At 52.1% G+C, this 10,788-nt stretch overlaps 6 protein-coding genes across 6 annotated transcripts in view; 3 read left to right on the top strand and 3 right to left on the bottom strand.

The window, feature by feature from the left end:
- Window positions 1-668, top strand: part of UGO1 (mitofusin complex protein UGO1) — a gene marked incomplete at both ends in the record, with an annotated part of 1,335 nt that extends 667 nt beyond the window's left edge. Inside the window, one exon of the mRNA XM_022607347.1 lies at window positions 1-668. This exon is cut by the window's left edge and continues 667 nt beyond it. Coding sequence (XP_022463952.1) covers window positions 1-668 — 668 coding nt within the window.
- Window positions 669-775: 107 nt separating this feature from the next.
- SDC1 (Sdc1p) lies at window positions 776-1,033 on the bottom strand (the record flags this gene model as incomplete). Its single annotated transcript, XM_022607346.1, has 1 exon — window positions 776-1,033. One exon carries the CDS (start codon window positions 1,031-1,033, stop codon window positions 776-778), a length of 258 nt encoding a protein of 85 aa, XP_022463951.1.
- Window positions 1,034-1,209: 176 nt separating this feature from the next.
- TLG1 (Tlg1p) lies at window positions 1,210-1,860 on the top strand (the record flags this gene model as incomplete). The annotated part of the gene is made up of 1 exon (XM_022607345.1): window positions 1,210-1,860. One exon carries the CDS (start codon window positions 1,210-1,212, stop codon window positions 1,858-1,860), a length of 651 nt encoding a protein of 216 aa, XP_022463950.1.
- Window positions 1,861-1,978: 118 nt separating this feature from the next.
- On the bottom strand, window positions 1,979-4,867 carry PKH3 (protein kinase PKH3; the record flags this gene model as incomplete). Its single annotated transcript, XM_022607344.1, has 1 exon — window positions 1,979-4,867. One exon carries the CDS (start codon window positions 4,865-4,867, stop codon window positions 1,979-1,981), a length of 2,889 nt encoding a protein of 962 aa, XP_022463949.1.
- Window positions 4,868-5,260: 393 nt separating this feature from the next.
- RMT2 (protein-arginine N5-methyltransferase) lies at window positions 5,261-6,499 on the top strand (the record flags this gene model as incomplete). Its single annotated transcript, XM_022607343.1, has 1 exon — window positions 5,261-6,499. One exon carries the CDS (start codon window positions 5,261-5,263, stop codon window positions 6,497-6,499), a length of 1,239 nt encoding a protein of 412 aa, XP_022463948.1.
- Window positions 6,500-6,585: 86 nt separating this feature from the next.
- Window positions 6,586-10,770, bottom strand: SPP41 (Spp41p; the record flags this gene model as incomplete). The annotated part of the gene is made up of 1 exon (XM_022607342.1): window positions 6,586-10,770. One exon carries the CDS (start codon window positions 10,768-10,770, stop codon window positions 6,586-6,588), a length of 4,185 nt encoding a protein of 1,394 aa, XP_022463947.1.
- Window positions 10,771-10,788: the final 18 nt, after the last annotated feature.

Raw genomic sequence — 10,788 nt, 5'->3', positions numbered from 1 at the left:
TCAAGTCGCTGTCCCAGTTCCTCAACAGATCACTGTACCAGTTTGTCGTCCCCCTGTACAACCTGATGTACAACAGTACTCTCACAAATAACAAGCTGATGTTGCTCAAGATCGGCTGCAACATGCTCACAGAGCTTGCCATGCTGCCATTCCAATTTTACAAGTTGAAGCTCGTTGTTTCGAGAACCGTACAGACACCGTTACTCAGCTTCGTGTCGCAGTACTGGCACAACAACAACCTTACGAGCACCAAACTGATGACAATATATTCGTTAATGCTGTTGAAGCTGGCTACCCATCACTCTGTGGAGAACCTGCTGGACTTCGTCATATACTACTGCGGCGTGAACCTGACCCAGTGGAGCACTTTGCACAAGTTCCTACTCGTGTTCGCACTCAAGTTCTCGACAGACCTCGCTGAACTGGCCCTCCGGCTGCCCCTCGAGTCCCTCGTCCGCAGGTTCCAGCTGGACTACCTGCTTCACACGGGCCAGATTACAAGAGAACAGCTGATCGTCCACCCGGTGGACGTGTCTAAGCGTGGCCAGTTGTACAGTGGCCTGTGGAACGGCTGGAAGCTGGGGATCATGTCGCAGTCGTGCAGTTTACTGATGCAGATCATCAACAGCAGCAGAATAGACGACGGCCTGGCCCTCGAGAAGTTCTAGCTGCTGTCGACGACAACGTTACTTACAGGTATGTATTCGTTGTGTGTATATAATTGGGGGGCGGTGGACCGTCCAGCATCTATGGTGCTTCTTGTCTGCCTCGATTCTTACTTGGAACCGCTCTGCTCAATGAGGTACTCGCCTAACCGCTTAAGTGGATTCTCTGGTTGCTCGACAGCAATGAGCCGCATCCCACGGAGCAACGCGGGCGTCACTTCCTCGTTCAGGTACTTCCGCGTGCTGGACCCGCCGACCGTCGCCACTAGACTCGCCGAGGACTGACCCAAAAGCGGCTCGTTCCCCTGGGAACCGGTCCCAGCGCCAACTTGTCTCGTGTTCTCGCTGTCACCGTCGCCGTCGCTCATTAGTGGTTCTGTACAGGGTGTCGCGCCAGTTTCCAAGCAGTAACTGAAGTCCTACATACGGTAGAGCAACCATTAAATAAGCGAAGCGATTTCGACATGATGAGGCCCCAAGGAGACAGTTGAGATACGGGACAGCAAGAGTGACCCCATAGAAGCACCTATAGGTTCTATTGAGGATGAGCGACGTCGAGGATCCCTTCGACCAGGTGCTCAAGGACGCAGAGGAGCAGTTGGAGAGGCTTTCTGCGCATTTGCGGACTCATACGCCGGACGGCGAGGTACAGGAGATCCTAGAGGACGTGAGGGACACGCTGGAGGACCTAGATAGAAGCCTTATTGTAATACAGAACACGGGGGTCGATACTGCAGAGCGGCAGAGACGACTGGGCAAGCTACGATCGGAGTATGAGCGGTTATCTGCTCTCCCCGAGGGCGGACCTGGCGCAGTGACAGAGGCAGATACCGCTGCAGGCGCAAGTGCAACTGCCAGCGGTGAGGTAGTAGGGGACGAACCCATGGCCACCGATCTATCCAACCCGTTCCAGCAGCAGATCCTCCAGGAGCAGGATTCTCATCTTGACGATATACACAAGTCTATGCACAACTTGCATCTGCACGCACAAACGATGGGTCAGGAGCTGCAAGACCAGGGCGAACTGCTCGACCAGATGGACGGAGAGTTTGACACGTTGTCGGGGAAGCTGCACAGGGGCCGGAGACAGCTCGAGTGGGTCTACGAGAAGAACAAGGAAAAGGTCAACGATTGTTGCATAATGCTGCTGATCATCGCACTGATCGCACTCCTCGTGTTCGCCTTCATCGCCTGAATTCTCCCCAACATGGGTGACATATGTTCAACTTGGTTGTAGTGATTGTCTCTGTTCGATCCATGCCCGGGGGTACATACATACATCTATATATATAACCGTATACGCACAGCATCGACTACTGCTTCTTCTTGGGTTTCTTCTTCTGCAGGTTCTTGAACGCTGCTGATGCACCGGACGTTGCCTCTTGTGCGTCTGCTGTGCGGCTCGAGAGCGAGTGGATCACTTCGTACCGACTGCTGCTGATGACCATGTTCTTTGGTGCGCTATACCGTTTCTTGTTGTTCAGTTGAGCTGATGGAGGTGGGGACCGTACGTCCCCACTGCTGTTGCTAGCTAAATGGCGCGACGGCACACTGGGTGATCTTGTGGTGGACCGTGGGGACTGCGAGACGAGTGGCGATCCGGAGAGCACCCGCCGCTGCGTAGCCCCCACGGGTGTCCCCGTGGTCGGAGATAGTGGGGACGATGCCAATGGCAGCTGGTTGTAGTGATGCTGCGAAGGTTTCCTCGGACTGGCGATTTGAGCCTGTGGTGCGGTTCTTGTCTTTGCCATGTGTGCAGGGGTCATGTTCGACCCAGACGATGATCTACTCATCAGTGGGGCACGATCCACGGCGGCCTTCGTTGACACGGGTGAGGCCAGTGTCGAATTGTTGCTCATACTGCTAGGTTGTGGGTTGCCGCTCTGTTTGCTTGCATGGACCGGTATTTTGGCAGCCGCGGTGGTTGGTACGGCCTTGGGTGCGGTCTTGGGTGCGGTCTTGGGTGCGGTCTTGGGTGCGGTCTTGGGTGCGGTCTTGGGTGTAGTCTTTGGTGTCGACTGTGGTACCGTTCTCAGTGAAACGCCGTTCAGCTTGTTGGTAATTTCCTGTTCCGCTGCAGAGGAAGTATGTGCCCTGGTCGGTGTATTGTCTTCTTCCTCCATCAACTGTCTAGCTCTGAAGAAGCAGTCGACCCAGTTTTCCCCCGTGTTGACCACACTTTTAGATTTCGCACTCGGTACGTGTTTCTCTGGTGATAGTTTTGACAGTGCCGCAAACGAGGGCAAAGATATGAGCCAAACTTTGCGTTTGTACTTTTCCAGGATGAGAAACCCTTTGCGGGACAACTCGTCGAATTCGAAGTCGTACATGGACAGTTCAGAGTCTCCGATATTGACCATCTCGTGTGTCTGAGATCCTGTCGAGTACGATAGGGTGCCGTTTTTCCTCAAAGTGAGTAAAGCCGGTATACAAGCTGGTGAGTTTAGCGTCAGTTTGTTTTCGGAGACTAGAGATGTGATCAGGTCGTTATCTATCTTGTTATAGCTTTCCATTGACATCCCCGGTCCGTCCTGCCTGTACGGTATAGTATGCATGAAAATGTAGTCCTGTTTCAAGACATTCTTGGTTGTTATATGTAGTGGTGTCGTTAGTTTTGGTGATAGCTTTGTAGCAGCTGTCTGTTTCTCTACCTTGGGGGCCGGTGGGTGTATATTTTCCGTAAAGGGACCAGGAACTTTGGTGCTTATGCCAGTAGCGGTTTTATTAGTGATGTTGTTGGACCCTTCAGGCAACTGTGTCTGTATCCCCTGTAGTGGCGGGTTTTTCCTCTCAGCACGCACAAAAGTCGTTTGGTTCGTTGGGGTCCGTGGCGGAGCATACATCGGCTGACTGTTCGTGTACGGTACCTTCTGCTGTGTTCGTTGTACCGCTCCGTTTATCGATTGTGGAGTTATTTGCGGTTGGATCGGCGCAGGTACAGCGGTCGCTGGTGGAGTCACAGCGGGGACAAGGGAGTTCCCTCGGCTTGATCTGTTCTTGGTCATGCTATTGCTGAAATCGATTAATGCGTCTGTGTTTGCATTTGCGTTTACGTTTGCGCTCACGGTAGCGTTGGCTGTTGGTATGCCTAGTTTCTTCCTCCATTCGACTATACTGCTTGTGGAGTTTGGTTTCGTTGGTTTCTTCTTCTTCTGTTTTGTTATTGTTATACTTTTGATTGGTGTGTCAATAACATGCAATTGTCTGTTTGGTATCATGCGGTGGTACGCGTTTGTTGTTCTTGCTTGTCCCATCATTAGCTGTTGTTGTTGTTGCGCGTTCTCCGTTGCTGGGAGTTGCCATATACCTCTCCAAATCGTACGCTTATCGTCCCAGTCGACGCCGTCGAACCAGGACGACCCCTGGATGCCCCTGAGGGATATCCGGTCCTGCGTGTTGATGGTGAGCATTTTCTTGACGAGACTCACAATAAGCGGGTTGGTCGCTGGTTTCCCCGTGGCGATCTTGTTCGGGTGCAACTCGTAGTTCCAACTGTAGTCCAGCGCGATGATCTTCTCGAACGTGCGGAGCTCGTTCTCGCCCCTGAAGGGCGGGTGTCCCTCTACAAACTGGAACACCATGCACCCGAGCGCCCACACGTCCGAGGAGAACCCGCACTGGTTGTGTAGCAAAAGCTCCGGCGAGACGTACTCCGCGGTCCCCACAAAGGACGAGGACGCCGCGCAGTGCGCACCGAGTTGCTCCGCACGGTCCACGGTAAACGCGGCACCGAAATCCGTGATCATGAGTCGCCCAGTCTGGTCGAGAAGCACATTCTCCGGCTTGAGGTCCCTGTGGATCACTCCCTGCGAGTGTATATACGCGAGCGTGTCCACAAGCTGCACGCTGAAATGCCGTGCCCATAACTCGCTGAAAGTGCCCATTTTGTGCAGCAGCGTGAGCAACTCCCCGCCACACGCATAGTCGAGCACAAAGTACAGGTTCTGCGCGTCGTGGAACGTGTAGTGCAGCTTCACGATCCCCGGGTGGTTTGCCCTCGCGAGCAAATTCAGCGTATTCTTCTCTATCGTCACGTACTTCACTTTCCCCTCCTTGATAATATGCTGCTTCGAGCACACTTTGATCGCGTACACATTCTTCACGTCCCGCCTGTCCAGCGCCTTATACACCGTGGAGTAGGACCCGTGGCCCAATTCCTCCTTGAAGATGAAATCACTCGGCGAGCACTTCCTGGAAGTCATGTAAACATGGAGTAGTATCAGACCCAGAAAATCAAAAAAAAAAGACGGAAAACCTCCAGAAATAAAGCACACTTCCCCTTCGCACAACCCTCTCCTAAACACACACACACAACGCAGCAGAACGACCGCCTCTTGACCTCCTTCCCGTCCAACTCCAAACCGCACGCCGAGGGATAAAAAGGGCCTTTTCCGTTTCTTTGCGCTTTTCGCACAAAAATCAGAGGCGCACGTGATTTTGGATATTTTTCACTTTTTTGCACTTTTTGAGAAGTGACAAAAAGCCGTGCACCCAGCGATGCGAAGACCTTGTGAAGATGGGCCGATGAGCTGCCGTTGGTTGCAGCTGGTTAGCCATTGGGACGGTTGCTGGGGTCCCCAGACAGGTGTGTGAGGATGTCTGAGTTGCACAGTTTGCTGGGGTTTTCCGAAAGACCGGTCACGCGGGAGCGGTACGTCGAGACGCTGCGGGCGTACCTGCGTGCTGGCGTTCCCGCGACGTACACGCTGGAGCAGGTCGCTGCGTTTGAGAAGGATGGGGATCAAGGCGAGGTTACTGCTGAGGACTCGAGCACGACGCCACTGCATGTGTTGGCGCGGTCGCTGCCCCGGGATCTGACCGAGGCGGAGAGGGCCGTCGTGCTCGAGCTTATGGACATGCTGTTCGAGTACGGTGCCGGGTGGAACTTCCTCGACTACGAGGGGAAGACCGTCGGGGACCTGCTGCTGGAGAGCGGGGAGGACTCGGAGACGGGTCCATTGTACCGTAGGCTCGTAGAGGCTGGAGTGAGCGCGGAACTGCTGCTCAGGAAGCTGAACGGCGGGGAGATTGAGTTTTTGGAGGACGATGACGAGAGGGACCCGCAAGAGTGTGAGTCTGTGGAAAGGCCCGCTGATGAGGGTCCCGTGGACCCTCCCGTGGACCCTCCCGTGGACCCTCCCGTGGACCCTCCTGTGGATGGTCCCGCCGCAGACCAAGACACCTACTTGAAGACCACGCTCGAGTACACGGACGATGCTCTGCTAACGCAGGGAGACAAACACGGTGTGATGATGGAGTGGGAGACAGAAATCATGAAACTCGCTGCTGACACACTTTTCTCCTCTGTGGAAGACGACGCACCCATTGTCCTGAACATTGGCTTTGGTATGGGTATCATCGACGGGTTCATCCAGCAGAAAACCCCAAAGAAACACTACATCTGCGAGGCTCACCCAGACGTCCTGGCCAAATTGAGGGAAGACGGGTGGTACGAGAAACCAAACGTTGTGATCCTCGAGGGGAGATGGCAAGATACTTTGAACAAACTTCTCGACGACGGCGAAGTGTTCTTCGACGGTATCTACTACGACACATTCAGCGAACACTACAAGGATATGCTAGACCTTTACGACGTCGTCGTCGGGCTTATCAAACCCACGGGCGTGTTCTCCTTCTTCAACGGGCTCGGCGCGGACAGACAGATTTGCTACGACGTGTACAAAGCCATCGTGGAACTGGACGTCAACAACTACGGCATGAAGTGCGAGTACAAGAAAATCGATATCACGAAGATCCTACCCGACTGGAAGAACGTCAAGAGGTCCTACTACAACGTGAACTACTACTACCATCCAAGGATCTCGTTCCTGTGAAAATTTCTACAACTAGATACGTCAAATACGTACCTATATATATATATATATATCAGTACCAGACCTCGTTACTAAACCTCTCGATCTTATATACTGATATCAATAACCTCGTTCGATGTCCCATTATCCATTGAGCAGGAATCATCCAGTTTCTGTCTCTTGGTCGCCGGCGTCTCGTCAAAATCTCCAAATTCCGTGCAAAGATCGCGTTCGATCATCCGAGCAACGTCCATTCTGTTCACTCTCGATGCGATGAAGTTCAACGCTTCGTTATCCGTGACTTTGCATTTTAGCTTATTTGCCTCGGGGCTTCTCTCCATGAAATCAGATTCACTGTGCCTGTTTTCCTCACACTTGGCGTTGAAAGTCTTCTCAATCCAGCGGTCCCTCTCCTCGGCAGTCCCGTTTTCGAACAACATGCTGGCACGCTTCTTTAATCTTGATCTGAGATCGTGTTCCCAATTCTTCCCGACGTTGGCCTCCCTCCATTTCCGCTTCCGCTCCTTGTTAATTGCCCGTCTCAGAAGCAGCATCTCATCCGCGTTCAAAAGTTCCTTGGCCCTTTTCAACACAAAAGATTTCCTCTTCGGAGCATTCGTCTGCCCAGGTATCAAGAAAGTATACTCTGGAGGCGGCGGAGAGACACTTTTATGAACTTTGATCCGCGGTTTCCTAACAACCCGTTTCGGAATGCGAGCATGCTTTAGTCGTTCAGTGTTGGACAGGAAACTATGCGCTGGAGGCACTAGCCCATCCAGGTTTAGTATTTTGTTCTTATCGATTTTTTCCTCCTTTGTATCCTCAGCATCGTTATATTCTTCCTCTTGCTCTCTTTCAAGGAAGGCCTCTTGAATGTTCGGAATCAATCCGCTGATTGTGGAAGTAATGATATTGCTCAGGTTTGAACTTAAGGACACATTTTCCTCAGGGTTCGACTCATCGTGACGCATCTGCTCCTTCACTAGGGACTCTACCAACGATTCGACTTTGACAGAATGAGCGAGTTCCTCTCTAGGGGCCTCGCGTTTTATATCGATCGGTTTTATTGGTTGGAGCTTTGGCAGTGGTGGTGTAGCCGTCTCATCCTGTTCGTCTTTCACCTCAATTATCTCTCTCACTGTGGTAATTCCACCATCATTTCTAACAGTATCTCCGTTTGACTGCTGCAGGCTGTCATCTCTATCAATTTCCATCGAATCACTCCTCGCCGTTTCAGAATCGATATGTGAATTTTCTTCTGATAGCGGTGGCTTGTCCTCCAAGGATGAGACTCCCGATTTACTCCCCTCGACGTCTGAAACCACCGATAAATTTTCTTTGGAAGCCTCTTTGTCTACCGTCTCGAAGGATACATGTTGTTCCCCTGTAACTGGTTCCACCTCAGCAGCGTCCGAAATTTCAATTGCTTCCTGCGCATCAGAATGCGGCGCTTCCTGAGACACAGCTCTGTCAGACTCATCTTTGGGTTGGTCGGATTGTTCCGCTATTTTTGGAATAGACCGATGAGGATCGGTTCCTTCAATTTTAATCTTATTTAGAGTCGGTCTCCCGTCACTTTCAGCGATTTTCTCCTTTTCCGCAATTTCTTGTAACTTGGCAAGGTTGAATAAAGGTACTCTATGTGTGTTCAATTCTGGCGTCTTCAACTGGATCATCTGTAAGGGTACTTTGCCCTCCCTTTTGATTCTCGAAGTGCGTTCTTGAGTCGCCTTTTGTCTTGCATTGATGATTGTTTGGATGATGGATTTCTTGGTGTAGTTCACGATAGTTAACAGATGTCTTGTCGCCTCTTCTGGCGAGGCACCGTTTGCGATTTTCTTTCTCGCTGCGGCCTTCAACGTCTTAATTATTGGGTTTAAGATGATTGGGATCAGCTTCTTCGTAGCGGCAACAAAAGAGCTGCCAACGGTGGTCTTAGTAGATGCTGGGGTGTCCTCCCTCTGCGTTTGTCTCGGTCTTCTTCGGGCGACTGGTAAAGCGAGCGGTGGATGTAGTGGAATAATCCATGGTGGGTGGAAAAGGAATTTCTCCTTATGCAGAACGGTTTTAACAAATGGGCTGAATTGTCTTGCGCTGTTCTGCTTCAATGCAGTGATAACCTCCCTTTCAGAGTACCCTAACTGTTGGCATTGATGGGCCAACTCTTTTAGTGGAGCGCTAGGTAGAGGTAAGTTCGACAGAGTGCCATCAATGTCATTGAGTTCGGACCCTCGCGAGGTGATATTCTTGCTAACAAAATTGAACAGGGGCAACTTTTTGAGCACAGAAATTGCCGGTTTTCTCGGCCTGGTTCTGTCCATAGATGCATGTTTTGAGATTTTGATGGGGAAACCAGCCTCATCTTTTGGTAACTGTGCCCTGAGGGCCATTTCTTCTGGCGTCCACCTCCTGTACGGTTTTTTCGGGATGCCCTTCTTCGTCAGTCTCAGATCTGCAGGGTATGGTGGACCTTTAGCGACAATAGCCTTCAATTCTTTCTGTTCCTCCTCTCTTTTCTCAATTTCCTGCAGTTTCATGCTCCTCTTCTCCTCGCGCTCTCTGTCCTTCTCCTCCCTCATCTTTAGACGTGTCGTTTTGTTCTGTTCCCTTCTCCGTTTCCTAGCAACGCTTGCTGCCTCGTTGGCAATGGGCGCAAATTTTTTCCTGAAATACTCCTCATTGGTCAGTTCAGGTTTGGCAGAGGTTTTCTTCGACATTGTTTTGTGTTTAGAAGATGGTTTGGCAGTGTCAATATCTCTGATAATAAGTTGTCTGTCCTTGAGGGTGCTGAACTTGCTGTGTTGTCTCCTTGTTGTGAAAGATGGTGTTCTGCTCAGATTCGTCGGGAAGGGTGACTCCCCCGACGACAGGTCTGCCAGCGTGAACTTCCCAAGTCCCTTGTTGAACTTCTCGTTCCCCGGGTACAATGGTTTCTTGTTCCGTTCTTTCCTCTTCTTTGCCGGTTTGGGGGCGTGTGGTTGTACTGACGGGGAGACCTCTGCATCTGCCTGCTCAGCGTGTTCGTCCTGGAACGCGAGAGTCATTGCGTTCTGCATGATCTGGTTTAAGTCGAAAGGTTCTGCGTTGGCGGACTCCAACTGGACGAAGTTGTCGTTCCATGTCGGTGGTTCAATGTGGTCTCCCTCGTCGCTCAACTCATCTTCGAGGTCTCTCCCGCGCTGGTCCTCCTCGACGGAGGTATGGACGACCTGGTTGACCATATCTGCGAGCACTTTCGAGAAATCATCCTCCTGTTGTATCGTGTTCGCGCCGGAATCTACAGTTGCACTCTTCCGCGTGGCCTTCTTCTTCTTCTGTCTCTTCTTTGTTGCTGTGGGTCGTTTCGGTTGCGGGTAGAAGATCGATGTCGGTATATCGTAATCGAGGGCTTTATCCGTAGTGGACTCCTGAGTTTTACCGGTTGCTCTCCTCTCCGCTGTATCCGATTTGTTCGATTGTTCGTCCGAGGCGAGTATCTGTTTTTCGAACGCCTTCAATGTGGCCTCTACGAGAGCTTGTGTATCCATATCAATGGACCCAGTGTCTCCAGCCTCCCCATCGGGGGCAGCACCCTCCCCAAATGGGAAAGAGTAGCTTTCAGCAGTTGTCTTGTCATGATGGTGTTTCTTCTTCTTCTGCTTCTTCTTGTCCGCAGCGGTCTTATCCTTCTTTTTCTTCTTCTTTGCCGCGGCCTTCTTCGTCTGCTGAAAAGCACTTTCCTCTGCGGCCGGTGCTGAGGCCCCCACTTCTGCAGCAGAAGGCTCGCTGAACCCCTGCAGACTTGCCAAAATGGCTCTCCCCAAGTTTTCATCGTCCTGGTCGAGCGTGTCGTGTCCCTGCCCTTGGCCCTGCCCCGCTGTGTCATTGTGTTGCTCCTCATCTAGCAGGCCCTGCTGTATAATATGTGCCCAGTGGCCCTCGTCTGCATCTGCATCTGCATCAGCGTCTGCACCGGCATCCGCATCCGCATCCACGTGACCATGCTCGCCCGCGTCCTGCCCTATAGCATGCACAGCATTAGCCACGACGGCCATCAAATCGTCATCTGCGGGCCCATCCTGATCAAAATCGGGCACCTCGACGTCCCCCTCTGCGTCCCCCACGGCCCCAGTCTGCTCCTGCTCCGCACGGGGCGGCCCGCCCGCGTTGTGCGACGTGAGCAGGTTCCCTATCAGCTCACTGAAATTCAAATCCGTCTCCTCAGCCATGACTCCCAGCACACACAGGCAGCGCGCGTACACAACACTGCAGAACCAGGCCCCTCCAACACCAAGCATCAACAACCAAAACATGAGTCGCTCATCTCTTCG

Source organism: Huiozyma naganishii, chromosome 3 (assembly GCF_000348985.1).
Source record: "Huiozyma naganishii CBS 8797 chromosome 3, complete genome".
Classification (NCBI taxonomy): domain Eukaryota; kingdom Fungi; phylum Ascomycota; class Saccharomycetes; order Saccharomycetales; family Saccharomycetaceae; genus Huiozyma; species Huiozyma naganishii.
This window is presented reverse-complemented; position numbering and strand designations above follow the sequence as displayed.